Raw genomic sequence first — 14467 nt, forward strand, 5'->3', positions numbered from 1 at the left:
CACACACATGTACTCACGGCTCAGGTGTGTACAGTGGGTCTGTGCTGTGGCGAATGTACTGAGTGCAGTTAAACACACGGAACGCCAGACCTGCCAGGAAGTCTCTGGGAGACAAGTATCCTGCCACGGGACGCACAGTGAAGCCGGGGCGCTCTGGAATACACACACACACACACAGGGACCAATCACAGAGCAGGGTCAGGTTGGCCATCACACAGAGTTACACACACGGTCTCTCACACACATTCACACCTTTCAGAAAGACAGAGACGTCCTCCAGCTGAGGGACGTTGTCCTCTCTGTAACCACAGTGTTTGACCAGCAGGGGGAGATTTTTCAGATACTCCCTGCAGGCGTGACTGGGATACAGTTTGCTCAGTTCTCTGAAGACTATGCCCCACGTGCGCACTTCCTCTGCTGTGTATTCAATACGTGGGATGGGGTGTCCACTGGTGGGACAGAAAGAAATGGGACACAAGCCCTCACAGACAGGAAGCTTTGAGACAAATACAATAACAGATAAACAGTAAAGGAAGTAAACAAATACTCACAACTTATAATTCATGGCCACCTCCACAAAGTACTTCCTGCGCTGGCGATAAACTTCGTCCTTAAAACCCTGAAGACAAAATAAAGAGGAGGGAAGAAGACAACAGTGATGTCAACCCAAAGATGGCCGCTTCATCTCTACTCTCTATAACTGTTTAAGTATATGGTGCTCCATTAGAGTCCCTGTGGCAGCCATCTTTGTAGTGGCCACATGGACCACCACACTCACAGGATGATCTGCGTCCAGCTCAGAGCCGTACATCAGGACCCGATGAGAGCACTGATCCAGTTCTGAGATCTTCATGGGGAACCAGGGAACCTCCTCATCGTCTGCACAGAGAAACCCTTAGGTCAGGTGACATCACTTGTTGTCAGACAGGCCACTGGATGTGCTTGGAGTGTTCATACCCGCCTCAGTGGCCCAAACGTGGGCTGGTGTGTTAAAGGAGACCACATTGACGTGAACTTTCAGGAGGTCCAGCAGTTCCTCAAATTCAGTCTGGCTGCAACTGCAGTCAGCAAAAATCTCCACCTCATTAGTGTTTCGCTTGGAAGGTCGGGACTCTATGTGGTTCAAGTTCACCCGCTTCTCCTGCGCAACAGAGTCAAGAACTGCAGTGTCCAGATCTTAAGGTGGAACTGGATTAACAGTACAAGTGGATATCATTTTAAATTTAGCTCCATAATACTGTGTGTATTCACAATTTTGTACTAATCTGGAATTGTGCTAGATCTAAATCTAGTTCATGGTCTGGACTTGAGACTTGCATCTTGCTCTTGTTTGAGTTCCTGAAAGTGGACCTGAGGTCTGGCTCTATATGTAGGCCTTAATGTGGGTCTCGATAGGTAGTGTTTTTGGTCAAAGCTTTGGATCTATTTAGGCTGCCTCTGGATGTGAATCTGGTCCAGACCCTGTTTTGGGTCTTGTCCAAATTCTGGTCTTACCTGGAAGACGTTCAGGGCTTTGATTAAACATCCAACTTCATTTTTCAGGGAAAAGACCACAGCTGTTTTCCCAGAATCCTCTGTGGTCTCAGGCTTCTCATTGATTGGACAGAAGGATGTACGTCGGGACTGGACACAGAAATGCCCGGAAGACAGGTCAGACAGATAGAGTTTGACATTAGACTGGACATTAGTTCTGACTCACCATCTGACCTCCGGTGTGGTGTTTCTGCTTGTCAAACATAGCTGAGTCCAGGGACAGACCTCTCCTGGACCAGTACTTGGTGGAGAACATCATCATGGATGCCGGCTGCATCCTCGGAACAGGTTCCCTTTTCACATGGGGTGATGCCATTGGGAACCAGTGGGTGTAAGAATACCAGGGATCGTGACGCACCTTGGTCTCTGTCCCAGGACCTGTGGACTGCTGCCTGGGATCCAGAATGTCACGCTGTGGTCTGGGATCCAGAATTTTGTCTTATTTTTCTAAATTCTTGGAAAGATAAGTCCCAGGAATCCTGTCTCTGAATGGATTTGTCTTTATGGTCCCTAAGAAAAGGAGACAAGAGCCTGGGGTGTCTCTAAATGTCTATTCCCTTTGAATTACGGAGTGGGTTGCCACTGAAAGTAAGACCTGTCCTCTGTATCTTCGTCCTCTGTCTGTCCCTCATGGAGCAGGATTCATTTTACGTTCTTCTGTCTCCTTCGTCTGTCCCTGGAGTACCAGTCTCTAACTTTCTGTCTTTGCAGCTCGGGAATGTTTTCCCCGTCTATCGCAGTGTGTTGTCCCTGGTGAACTTCGGATGTGTCTTCTACATGTCCCTGTCCCTCCTGCTCTCAGACTCTCTTCCCTCGTCCTCTCCTTAAATACGGATATGTATGGGGGGGCAGTGAAGGCGTGCCACATGCTTATTAGACATCAGTGTTGTCATGGAGATGGTGATTGACAATCCGTTGGGTGTCTGTCTCTCAGATGTCCTCGGGATAAGACCCTCACGGCAGAGGCAGAGAGCAGACAATTTCCTGCTTCACAGGAAATGAAAGAGCAGTGAGCGCCGTCTCTTTGTTGTCCTCAGATCAGCTGATATGAGGCGTCGCCTTCATCATCAAACCTGCAGAACGCAGGAAGGCGGGGCCGGGGAACGTCATCAGGTACGATGACATTTACCCCTGCGCCAGGAGCAAAACAAGAACTTTAACTCAGACCAGAATCAGGAGCTGACAGGTTCTGCAGCATCGGGACATTCGTGATAACGACAACCAGAAATTAAAGATATTATAAATGACAGTCAGGCCACACCCACCCGATGATGTCACAGAATACAGTCAGACTGACTGTAAAATCACATCATCTCACCAACTCCCCTACAATCCTTTTTTTTCCTAACCTTATCTCCTTTCCTATCCCCGTCTCTTTTTTACTCATCTTTTCCGACAATACAAGAGAAAAGAATCAAGGTTAAAAACGTGTAGATGGTTTCTAATAAAAATAAAGTTAAAAAAAACAATGTGTAGATGGTTTAAAGGGGTTTGAAAACTGATCAGTGATCAATCAAATTGGATCAGATTGATTTATTTAAACTTTATTTACAAAGCCTGGGAATAAAGGGCCACGCCCACATTTTTAGGAAACATGACGTCAGCAGAGGTAAAATGCTAACGATTCCTGTGCGAGTAACAGGACCATTTCCCAGAATGCTGTCCTGTTCCTCATATGCGAGGACAGTCCTTCCCACAGCTAGCAGTCCAATCAGAACATAGACCACATTATCTTCTTATTCCACTATGAAGTCACTTCCTGTTCTGACGACGTTCACAAGCTGGATAAAATGTCAGTGCTGTCTCCTGTGGCTGTGTGAAGGAAAGACAGGAAGTACAAAAATAACTTTCTTCTCTGAAAAGGGCGGAGCGAGCACTGCGGCTCCAGGAGGTGGTGAACTCAGGGTTGTGACTTTTTGACGAGGCGTGGCCAGAGACTAGGACATGAAGGCCACGCTGTATGAACTCTGGTCTCTCAAGTGTCCATTTGTACAGACATCATGTCGCTGCGATGTTCTGATAGGAGGTGGAGTCACTGGAGTAACAGCAGCTGTGTAAGTAGGAGCCACTGCAGCAGGGGGCACTGTCAGCACACCAGAGTGAGGAGCAGTCTTTGTCTGGAGTTGGTTCTGGTTCTTGGAGACTGGTTTGTGGGAACTAAAGCCCAGGATGTTTCTGACCGAGTCTGGCAAATCCTAAAGGAAAGAAAACGTGACGTAAGAGAAGATAAACCAATCAGACGAGTGCTGTTGATGATGAAATCACAATGATGTCATACCTTACAGCTGCTCAGCTGCATACAGATTCCTTCAGCCCTCTGAAGGATCTCCTCCACGTCCAGTTTCATCGACAGCTCGTTGACGTGCTGAACAAATCATAGAAAAACAAACAAATGAGGTCAGAATTAAAGCTCCGCCCTCTCACTGCAGGGGGGGGGGGCGTCTGGGAGGAGGCTCCTTCTTACCTTGAGGATCTCGTTGAAGCCCATGTTCTCCTCCATTATTTTGTGTTTCTCAGAGTCCAGGATGGAACAGCAGATCAGCAGGTGGAAGTTCTCACAGGGAAGACCAGTCCACATCACCTGACCGTGACATCATCACCATCAGACAGGAACTCACACGTGTGTGTGTGTGTGTGTGTGTGTTTTATTTACTGACCTCCCAGAGTCTGAGGACATCCTGGAAACTGAGCTCTCTCTTAAACCTGATCAGGAGCCAACGGAAGCAGAAGTAGAGGAACCCGGAGTCCTGAGACTCTGAAAGAGACGACATTCTTTGGTGAGACCAGCGATCAGAGTTTAAATCATCATGTGGACTGCACAACTAGTAGCCTGATGTAGTAAAAGCCCATAAACTTAGGTACCAAGATAGTTCCAGAAGGTCAGGTCTAACAGACGCAGCAGAGAACTGAGCTGGACCAGCTGGGTCTTCATCCCCTGCATCTGCTCCTCAAAGTTCTGGTGCTGCAGAAAGACCAAGGTGTCAGCAGCAGGGCAGGATCCAGGATCCATTACTTTAAGCCACTTCTCCACTCACCATCTGGTCCATGAAGGACACGAAACACCAGAAGGCGTCCACCTCGTTTTCCATCACGAAGAGGATTGGAGACAGCAGGTCGCTCATACCCTGCACATACCCTGAGGAGGTCAGATGGGGTCAGAGTTACTGACAGGACCAGTGTGGTCTGTCATAGACATGTGGCGTTCCACTGATGTTCTACACGTTTGGCTGATCCTATTACATTCTCTGTGTCCGTCACATTGCTGTAACATTCGATTTTTCTTTATCAATTTTTAACCTCTTCATGATGCATCGTTCCATCCCTAAATACTGCTGTAGAACAGCTGCTGCTGTGAGCCTCACCCAGGTCGAAGTCGTACATGCAGTAGGTCATGAGGATGTCGTGTAGAAGAGCCAGACCCGGGTTGTCGATGCCTTCGTAGAAACGGTTGTTTCTGTCTGTCCTGTTCACGTCTTTCTCTGAAAACACACCGATGTCACAACGATTGACTTCGCCCACAGTCAGAATGATCATGTGACTCACCGATGAGACTCCTGTAGTCTCGGAGTCTGGAGTTCCTCTTCTCCTGCTCCGCACTCACAGACTTCCACTGCAGCTTCATCCTGAAGTACTCGTCTCTGTGGAGCAGAGCAACGTTAGGGTCAACAACAGAAAGCTGTAGAAGAATTTGACAGGTGAGGGAGGGTCACATACGTCCTGTCTTTCTGCAGACACTTCCTGTCCTCCAGGGAACTGTTCCAGGGAAAATACTCCAGTAGAAACTTCCAGGCTTCCTTGCGTACGGAGTGACACAGTCCCTGTAGGAAAGGCAGGGGGAGGAGTCAGCCAGTGTGTGTGTGTGTGTGTGTGTGTGTGTGAGTCAGAGGCAGGCAGAAGTTCTCACCCCTCGGAAGATGTGACATTTGAGGTCTTTGACTCCAAACAGCCGTCCCTCTACGTCCTGGTGTTTAGCCCACGTCTCCGTAGACACGGGCCCCAGCCTCGTCACCTGAGGTCGTGCCCCCAGGTCAATCTGACAGTGTGACATCATGTGAAGTTATTCGAACCAGCAATGCTCTAACCACTAAGCCACAGGCTGTCCCTCAAACAAACATCCAAAAGAACAAGAGTTCAATTTGAACAAAGTCCTGTTCATTTTTATTCAGTTGTTTCAAATCTACAGTCCCAGGGAGTGTAGACTTATCATGTCCCCCACACACGTCTTCACTCACTCTAGTGATGACCTCAAAGCCCGGTTCTTCCTGCTGGTTGATCTCCAGTCCTGGGATGACCTCACCCAACAGGTCAGCCACCTCCTCTGGGGGGCGCTGGTGCTGCTCCTCTGAACCTCTGAAGGCTTCAAAGATGTAGTTGGTGACTTTAGAGAAGCTGCCCAGTGTTGCCACATACGGATCCTTTCTTAGCTTCTGGTTAGGGAAAAAAAAGAAATCCAGTGATTTTAGCTTTTAATGCCCTGAACCACGAGGTTCAAATGTGGGATTCTGTTTGACATTGGTGACTCAGTTGTTTGGTTCTGAACAAGTGTCTCACCTGAATGAGGCCAAAGTTGTTGTCGTCCAGAAGATTTTCGAAGGACTGCGACAGAGCTTTGTTTGGAGTGCTGACCATAAGACACTGGTGATTATCTGGACTCCTGCAGACACACGTTATCACAGTGAATTCCTTACATCAAAATTACAATCTCTATTCCAAACAGCAATTTTTAAAAAAATCTCTTTTCAGGAATCATTTCCCTCTTCTGTGTAGCTTTAATTAAGCTTTTAGATAGCGATTCCAGTGATAAAATAAACACATTTTGACCAGAACCTGGACCCAGACTGTCCTCCTACATTAGCATCAGAATCAAAATTTTAAAAACCAGAGAGGAATCAATTTAAGACGTACTCAGTAAGCAGAGCATATCTCCTCAGGCTGTCCAGGAACTCTCTACTGCCGCCCTGGTGGAAGTGCAGCGCGGGCAGTGGAGTGGAGCTCTCTTTTAAAGTGAAGACTATGAAGGTGGAGCCCTTCGTGCTCACAGTGAGGGAGCGGAGATCTCTGAGGCTGAAGCTGAAGGTCCACCTGCTCCTCTCCTGGCTGTGGTTTGGAAATGGAGTCGCGCCACCTGCTGGTGAACATGGCAGCAGGCTGAACTCGCAGGGTTTTCTCCTGAAGGACACGGTGTTCACCATGTCCCACTCTGTCTCACAGCTCTGCTGAGTCTCCTCCCCGGAACACTGTGTCCACTGCACCACTGAACTGGAGTCCTGAGAAAAGTCAGGGGTTAGAAGCTGCACTTTCCTGAATACAGATACCAACCAGGTAAAATTTACTAGTTACAAATTTTGACCAGCAGGCAGCATTGCAACACTACCACAGTAAAACATTCAGTTACTATCAGGATTCAGTCACACAAGAAACAAACCTTCCCAGCACACAGCATATTGGACATGTCCACAGTGTCCTCTAGTGGTCTGTACTCCACCGTGATGTCACCATCCTGCAAGGACAAACCGAGACAAAGTCAAACAATACCCTTGATCAGAACAAAGAACTTCGAGAGCCGAGTCACTGCCTCCAGAAACCACTGTGATGCAGCTCACCTTGTCCATAATCCGGAGTGATCCTGAGACCAGCAGATATGGCTCCACACTGTCCGAATCATCACTGGGATGAATGAATACACCGTCATGTTCAAAAACAACCTGAAAAATAAAAACAAAACCGTTGACATTTGCATGAATGCGTCCAGCCATTCAACATGTAAAGATATGGCTCAGATTTTGGGATGTCCAATAATATAAATATTATATATGTATATGAAAGTGAAAGTCACTAGATGGCAGCCTTGCAGCTCATTTTATTAATCTATTTTAATAACGGGGGATTGTATGCAGAATGCTGGTGCCAGCAACTTGTACCGTGGTTGGTACAGATAAATGAATAAATATTACAAGGTATATCGGTATAGGTTGATACCGGAATAGGAAATCAGGTGTTTGGACAATATCGGCAAAAAGAACATCATTACGTAGATTGTATTAGAACTGCACTGTGAACGCCCCCTGGTGTGGGCCTGACAAACAGGCTGTCTGGCTCTCTCCTAATAAACCGGACTTCAAATATAGTCCGAGGGCAGCAACGCATGACTGAACAGAACCAAGAGAGGAATCCAGAACCACTTTTGTGGAAGTTGATATACTGCAGGGAACCTGTAAAACAGCCAAACAAATCCGGATCTCTACCCATAAACGGATTCTTTCACTACGGAGCAGGAAGAATTGTAAACAGGAAGGCGGAGCAGCAACGGGCAGTGCTGTTAAAACGTGTAAACAAACCACAGGTCATGGGTTTAAAAGTTTATTTAAAGAAGTAAAAGACAAAACGACGTTAGACAAGTTTGGCGTCCTTGGCACGTTGTCCGGTGACCAAAACTATGACGAAAAATGAGCACATAGATCCGACTCAGATGCTCACTTTGGGACTGATGGAGTAGAAGTCGAACCGGGTTTAGACCTGGTCCTAGACTGCACAGATGCATGCTAATGACAGCTAACAGATAGCATGTCCGGAGATGAGTGGACATATTGAACAAGATTAGATTTAGACGGCACAGTGGCAAAAACCGCTTAACTTACGACCCGGATTTAACAGTGCGAACAGAACCGACCCTAGGTAAAAGATCCACTACACCTGATAAACGCAGTTCTTACCTTATGAACAAATTCCGCCGCCATGATGTCTTTTTTCTGATGACGTCAACTGTTCACGTGCCTGTCAACGGCCAAAACAAAAGAAACAAGTCAGCTTCCGGCAGACTTAGTTCCGGTTTCCGCTTTCGTGTTATTGACTGTTTTACAAACCAGCTTCATATTTATTTTTTTTTTATTAAAAAACAAAAATAAACGGGGTAAAAAATAAAGGTAAAACTTATGTATGTTGAAATAAATATTGGCCAAATCTATCTTAAAAAATACATTTAAAAGTTAAATGAAAGCTATGGAAGAACAATAACAAATACCTTTGACCTAAAGTGTGGCAACATAATTTTTGCAGTATAATAGTTTACAAACATACAATTCATAACGTCAGAAAAATCAGAAAGTTGACTTCCTCAATCAATGTTTTAAAAGTATATGTCGTGCCAAATCTGCTAAGGTTCTGATTATGGAGGAACAGAAACAGCAACCTACTCTGCAGCCTGATGATCTGTTAAATTCAATACATCACTTCCTCTTACAAAAGAAAGTAATAAAAAATAAGTAAACAAGAAGATGACATGATAAAAGATTTAAAGGCATCAAAGCCATGAAGGCAGAGCTGACGTTTCAGGAAATGATGTTCCACTTAACAATGAATATCTTATATTTATTCATATATCTTTTCCACTTGAATGAGAACTATATGAACTACCTGTGACATTAATGCGTCATCTGTCACACAGTGGGGCGCAGACCCCTAATGTTCCTGTACGCAGATCTGGTTTACACTCAGATGACTTGGATGACAAAAATTAGTCAATGAATGTCAAGAGTTAAGTAGCAACAAAATACAGAAATAATAACCAAATTTTAGCTATACAATTAGAATTGATTGAGATGATAGAAAACCCAGATATACAGATACTATCTAAAGAATATCTTAAAAGCGAGCTTATCTTGGACATAACCATTCCTAGATGCCTATTAGTTACAGAAATATATTTTAAAAATGAATTAAAATATTAAAGAGATAAAAACATTCTATAACCAAAAGTTAGCCAAAATACAATCTATAGATACCCGTGGTGGGGCTACATTTGTGGGCATCACTCTTGTTCTTTGCAACAAACAATATTTCAAGTGAATATCTGATGATTGCTGAAAGACGATGGCAACCGGCGTTATGAACGAACACATGAGTACTGTCTTTAAATCGGTAAGTTTTTTTTGAATAATGGTGGCTTTATCCTAAATACCATTCCCAAGACTAAATAATATTTGAACAATAGTTTGCATTTGTTAAAGTTTTACCAGAAGCTCATTAAAAAGGTTAACTTGGGTTGGTTTTACGGTCATTTCACATCTCGTTTTTTCTCGCGGTGATTCGTCTTGTCTCGTGTTCTCTCGCGATATTTGTTTCTTCAGAGCACCAGGACGGCAAAAGCTCAGACGCCTGCTACCTTCGTGTCGGTGTTGGTGGTAAACGCTCAACGGGGACTAGAGCTAATGGAGGCGGCCGTTGATAACCGCTCTCCCCGAGAGGACGGAGAGCTAGAGGACGGAGAAATCTGTGACGACGATGCCGAGGAAACCGTCCCTGTGCGGCTGCTTCGCGACGGTCGCAGGCCAGGCCCTAACCGCGGCACTGGGCCGAGGGCGAGAAAGCTCCGACAGCTACCGTTGCTACCACCGCCGGACTTACGCCTGCGTCTACCCTACAGTTTATCGCGCCCTGGATCTGGGCCCGGATCCTTCCCCAACGGTTCAGACCGGCCTCCTTCTCCACCACGTCCACCACTTCTGCCACCGGGACTTGTCCCTCTCGGAGAACCCAGCCCTCGCTCAAGTTTTTGGGAACGGAGCCATTGTGCCTTAGGCCGATTCCGGCATCGGGTCATGCCGAACGCCGGCCGTAGCTGGAGGAATCGAGGATGCCGTGGTCCTTTGAGTCGGTACAATCTCGGTGACAGTCACGGTTTTAAGACTGAATCGCCTCCCAGAAAACGTATCCTGTCCTTTGGTAACTATGACAGAACCTGGACCAGATGGAGGTAAAAGTCTGGTACTCTAAGGTAAAGGTAAAATGTATGGCAAAGAGGAAGCCATAAGTTATTGTTTATTGTTGTTTGGTCTTTGTGTGGGAATAGTTCTGGGATTAAAGGTATATAATCCAGTTTGGCCCTAGAATCCTGGTACTGGTTCTTGCTGTTAGTGCTAATGATTTAATAACTTGGCTCTTAAAAAAATACATTTCTTATTCTGTAATTTTGTGTATGAAAAAAAAAAAAGTTTAATGCAGAATGGTGCTATCTACAGCCTTAACATTTACTGCAGCGAAACCTTCAGGGCGGAATCATCAGATCCAGGTGAGGAAAGTCCCTCACAAGGTGGAGAACAATGTGGACGAGTCTTTTGAAGATCTGCTGTCCAAGTACCGCCAGATCCAACTGGAACTAGAATGTATCAGGAAAGAAGAGACCATGGCACTGGAACCGAGTCCTGGGGCAGCAAAAGAAGATGCCCCAGATAAAGTCCAGAGTATCACAGTGGCCAGAGCAGAATATGATGATGGACCAAGTTCTGTTGGACCAGAGGAACCATCTCAGATGGAGCCCATGGAAATGAAAGTGTTTCAGGCGTTCAACATCAAACCTCTGCGTCATAAATTGTATCAACCGACTCCGTTGGACCCTCTGAAACCCAGGAAAGACGAAGATGATGTAGGAAAACAGGGTGAGTTCACAGACAGTACGTGATGAGCACATTGAAGGGCAATAGGCTCAATATTAGATTAGCTAAAATTTGGCTTCACGTGCTAAACTTAGAATATGAATAAAATCACAGCTTAAAAAAAATCAGTTGGCCAAATATTTGAGTTAACTGTAGTTATCCACCTTTAACAGAGGAAGACGAGCAAAAAAAAACAGACAGTGAAGAGACAGTAACGTGCGTTTGCTGCAGCGATGAGACGCCTGTGATGGAAGACAATCAACAGAAGGATTCGTGTTCTGTCTGTAGGGTAGAGTCTTCAGCGTCAAGTGAAGACTCCGCCTTATCTCCTGACAAGGTAGGCATAGCAGTAACTGCGTCCCCTAGAGGTGGAAACTATTAAAGATAACTTTTGTTATGTATTTTTTCTGATCTCATTTTGTTAATATTTTCAACAGTTCTATGACATTTTAACAAATGTATTAACTTAAGCAAAATTTGTTCCTCAGGCTCCAGTGTCACGGGTTGAGGAGGAGGAGCTATCGGAGCTGCAGCTGCGTCTTCTTGCACTGCAGTCGGCCAGTAAGAAGTGGCAGCAGAAAGAGCAGCAAGTTTTAAAAAAGAGCCAAGATCGTATCACCAGAGCCGCCCCAGAGAGAAAGACCACCGCCACCGCAGTTACCAGTCTGACTCCAGCAGGGGCTTCTACCAACAGACAGAGGGTCACCACCAGGGCGACCTCCTCTGCTGCTGCCAGTACAGCAGAAAAGGCCAAAACCAGATCTAAAAATGTGGAAAGGGAACAAGACCTGACCAAGGCAGGTCAAAAGCCCTCAGACAGGGAGCGCGAAAAAGACCGCCCAAAACCAAGTCCCAAAGCCGGGCCAGAGAAAGGCCGCACAGTGGGGAAAACTCACCCTGTCAAGAAGGCAGTTGGTTCCGGTAAGATCTGTCAGGACTTCCTCTGTCACATGACCTGCAGCAGTAGCATTGACGGTTGCTCTTTCTCTAGCAGGCTCGGTGAGTAAGCAGGCGTTCCGGAAGCAACAGCTGAGGACGTGGAAGCTGCAGCAGCAGCAGCGTCACCTAGAGGAGAAGCGCCGGCATGATGAGGAGCGCCGCCACCGGGAAGATGAAATCCGGCGCATCCGTGATTTGTCCAATCAGGATGAGCAGTACAATCGCTTTATGAAGCTGGTGGGAGGAGCCAGGCCTCGGACGCGCAGTAAAGTAAGGAGCTCCACTCATGTCCAACTGTACGGTGTGTGGCTCTGCCCCTTACTTTACTCTTTTTCTCTTCCTCTCTCTCCTCCCCACCACTTAGTCCAGAGACTCTGACCACAGGAAGTCTGGTGGTAAATCAGGTCTGGACACCTCAGGTAACTTGTACCAATACGACAACTACGAGGAAGTGGCAATGGACACAGACAGTGAGACGGGATCACCAGGTCAGTCAACTACAGGTTCACAGGTCATTGACCTTTTGACTATTTTTAACTCAATTACTTTGTTTTTCAGTGGCGTCTCCAACTCGTAGTTCCTTTCCCCCTGAATGTCCAGGATATCTGGGCGTCCCCCATGCACCTCTCTATGGGTCAGACCCTCTTGCCTTGGGACTGGTATGTTTGACCTATAACATTACAAGGAAAAATATATCATTTTAGTTCCACCATTCAAACAAACCAAACACAAACACAGAAAAGTTAACTCTTGACCTGCTGGTTCATTTTTGCCCCCAGTGGACAAACTGTTTAAATACTGATTTTATTTTTTGGTGCTGAGACTTGGCAGTTAACCAGCAACACCTAACGCTAAAGCAGCTAAAATCCCATATGAGAATACCTAACGCTAAAGCAGCTAAAATCCCACATGTCCTCTTTTGACATTGTGTGACAGTGAAAATTGTCCAATTGTCTAAAACTGTCCACCTGAAGTGCTAAATTAGCAATTCCCCTCCAACATTCCACAAAATAGTTTCAGTGATGTGACTGACGACACTTTCTTCTTCATCAGCCCTTCCTCCCCTCCAACATTTCAACCGTTGCTCCCCCTCCTCCTCCACTACCACCTCCCCCTGAGAAGGAGCTGGAAGCTCCTCCAAAACCTCCTTTTGCAGATGAGGAGGAAGAGGAGGAGATGCTGCTGAGGGAGACGTGTCTCATGTCCATGGTCCACAAGAGGGTGGCGCCGTCCGAGGTCTGAGCTTGTCTGTTTATGTGCACCATGCTTTCTGTCCATTTGGGGGTGCTGCAGGTTTACAAGGCCATGTTTGTGCTTCTAGGAGCAAACTTCGAGTGGCCCTGCCTCCCCCTGTGGTCCAGCTTCACCTAGCTTGGGTGTCCTGCCTCCGTCCAGAGGAAACTTGAGCACGGTCAGTCTGAATACCGTGTCTCAGCCTCGAGTCAACAGGTTCCCCAGAGGGGGGCATAACGCCCGGCTGCCACTAGTGGTGAGATACCAAGTTTCCTGAAATGCCGTGCTGCTGTTGCACTGACATCAGGGGGCAGTGTTGTTAAAGTGACCGACTGTTTTTTCCCTTTTTTCACCCCAGCTGCCCAGACATAAGTCCGTGGTCGTTTCTCTTAATGACTCGGATGATAGCGACTCGGACATGGACACCTGTGGCGCCCCTCAGAGTGTGTTTAGAGGATTGGAGTTTATGATCAAAGAAGCTCGTAGAATGGTGGAGGTGAGGACACATTTATGGACCTCCACTCTAATAGGTCATACTGACAACTTGTGGTAATGTTTCTGGAAGATCAGCAGATGGTGCTGCATTTTTACTGGGATGAGCCCAATGTCTGCGTATTTGAATTCCTTTTCTCTTTAAGTGCTAATATAGAAAATAAGGTGAAAACAAGAGTGTAAGAAAATATTCATACATTGAAAATATCACAATATAATCAAAATTTACAATATTCTGATGAATTTTTTTTTATTGACAATTCACTCATATTTACTCTTCTATGGCTTCTACACTAACACTGAAGGAACATGAATGTATAGCTGTAATAGCTACCTTACCTTCCTGTGACGACATTTGTGTCATTTTTAGGCGTCCAAACCTAAAGCAGCGACGGGAAGTGAGAAGGAGAACAATCCACTCAGAACGTCTGATTTGCAGCTAGAAGTGAAGAAGGCGGACTTTAATCAGCTCAGAGTGGAAACCAACAGGTACCAGCTGTCGTCCCGTCCACGTTCCTGATGTTTTAATGGTTCTGATGTCAACCTGTTGTCCATAACAGAGAGAAACAAAAAAGCGCACAGACGCTGACCATGGATCTGGCCATGCAGAACTCCACCATAACACCAGGGTCTGTAGTGGAGCCGTCCAGAAGAATAACGATGGAGATGAAGCTCTGGGAGGCTGAGCAGAAACTCCAGAAGAACAGGTGAGGGCGCCATCACAGTTGGAGTAAGATTTGGTCTGCAGTTAGGTTACCGAATGTCTCTGAAGTCTTTTTCAGGTCGACCGTGGACCTGATGATGTTTTGTGTCTTTGCTGTTCTCCAGGGAGCTGCTGC

General features: G+C 46.2%; 3 protein-coding genes across 3 annotated transcripts in view; 1 reads left to right on the forward strand and 2 right to left on the reverse strand.

The window, feature by feature from the left end:
* Positions 1 to 2909, reverse strand: part of tph2 (tryptophan hydroxylase 2 (tryptophan 5-monooxygenase)) — a 4364-nt gene extending 1455 nt beyond the window's left edge. Inside the window, 7 exon segments of the mRNA XM_025056280.1 lie at positions 1 to 153; positions 253 to 449; positions 552 to 619; positions 779 to 879; positions 958 to 1141; positions 1495 to 1623; positions 1700 to 2909. The exon segment at positions 1 to 153 is cut by the window's left edge and continues 188 nt beyond it. Of these exon segments, the coding sequence (XP_024912048.1) occupies positions 1 to 153; positions 253 to 449; positions 552 to 619; positions 779 to 879; positions 958 to 1141; positions 1495 to 1623; positions 1700 to 1849 (982 nt within the window). The 5' untranslated portion in view covers positions 1850 to 2909.
* Positions 2910 to 3056: 147 nt separating this feature from the next.
* tbc1d15 (TBC1 domain family, member 15) lies at positions 3057 to 8757 on the reverse strand. The gene is made up of 17 exons (XM_008311203.2): positions 8727 to 8757; positions 8247 to 8307; positions 7137 to 7238; positions 6959 to 7033; positions 6439 to 6800; positions 6085 to 6187; positions 5766 to 5960; positions 5438 to 5566; positions 5248 to 5351; positions 5077 to 5171; positions 4896 to 5012; positions 4569 to 4669; positions 4396 to 4495; positions 4191 to 4288; positions 3998 to 4114; positions 3812 to 3898; positions 3057 to 3728 (listed from the first exon to the last, which is right to left on the reverse strand). Exons 2-17 carry the CDS (start codon positions 8268 to 8270, stop codon positions 3471 to 3473), a joined length of 2067 nt encoding a protein of 688 aa, XP_008309425.1. The 5' UTR covers positions 8271 to 8307; positions 8727 to 8757; the 3' UTR covers positions 3057 to 3470.
* A 500-nt stretch (positions 8758 to 9257) lies between these two features.
* Positions 9258 to 14467, forward strand: part of zfc3h1 (zinc finger C3H1-type containing) — a 12119-nt gene continuing 6909 nt past the window's right edge. Inside the window, exons 1-14 of the mRNA XM_008311234.3 lie at positions 9258 to 9450; positions 9660 to 10239; positions 10569 to 10967; positions 11138 to 11301; positions 11453 to 11885; positions 11959 to 12173; positions 12268 to 12391; positions 12462 to 12562; positions 12957 to 13139; positions 13225 to 13392; positions 13495 to 13632; positions 13999 to 14117; positions 14189 to 14335; positions 14457 to 14463. Of these exons, the coding sequence (XP_008309456.1) occupies positions 9403 to 9450; positions 9660 to 10239; positions 10569 to 10967; positions 11138 to 11301; positions 11453 to 11885; positions 11959 to 12173; positions 12268 to 12391; positions 12462 to 12562; positions 12957 to 13139; positions 13225 to 13392; positions 13495 to 13632; positions 13999 to 14117; positions 14189 to 14335; positions 14457 to 14463 (2826 nt within the window). The 5' untranslated portion in view covers positions 9258 to 9402. The remainder of the gene's footprint in view (positions 9451 to 9659; positions 10240 to 10568; positions 10968 to 11137; positions 11302 to 11452; positions 11886 to 11958; positions 12174 to 12267; positions 12392 to 12461; positions 12563 to 12956; positions 13140 to 13224; positions 13393 to 13494; positions 13633 to 13998; positions 14118 to 14188; positions 14336 to 14456; positions 14464 to 14467) is intronic.

Source organism: Cynoglossus semilaevis, chromosome 6 (genome assembly GCF_000523025.1).
Source record: "Cynoglossus semilaevis isolate Cse_v1.0 chromosome 6, Cse_v1.0, whole genome shotgun sequence".
Lineage (NCBI taxonomy): Eukaryota > Metazoa > Chordata > Actinopteri > Pleuronectiformes > Cynoglossidae > Cynoglossus > Cynoglossus semilaevis.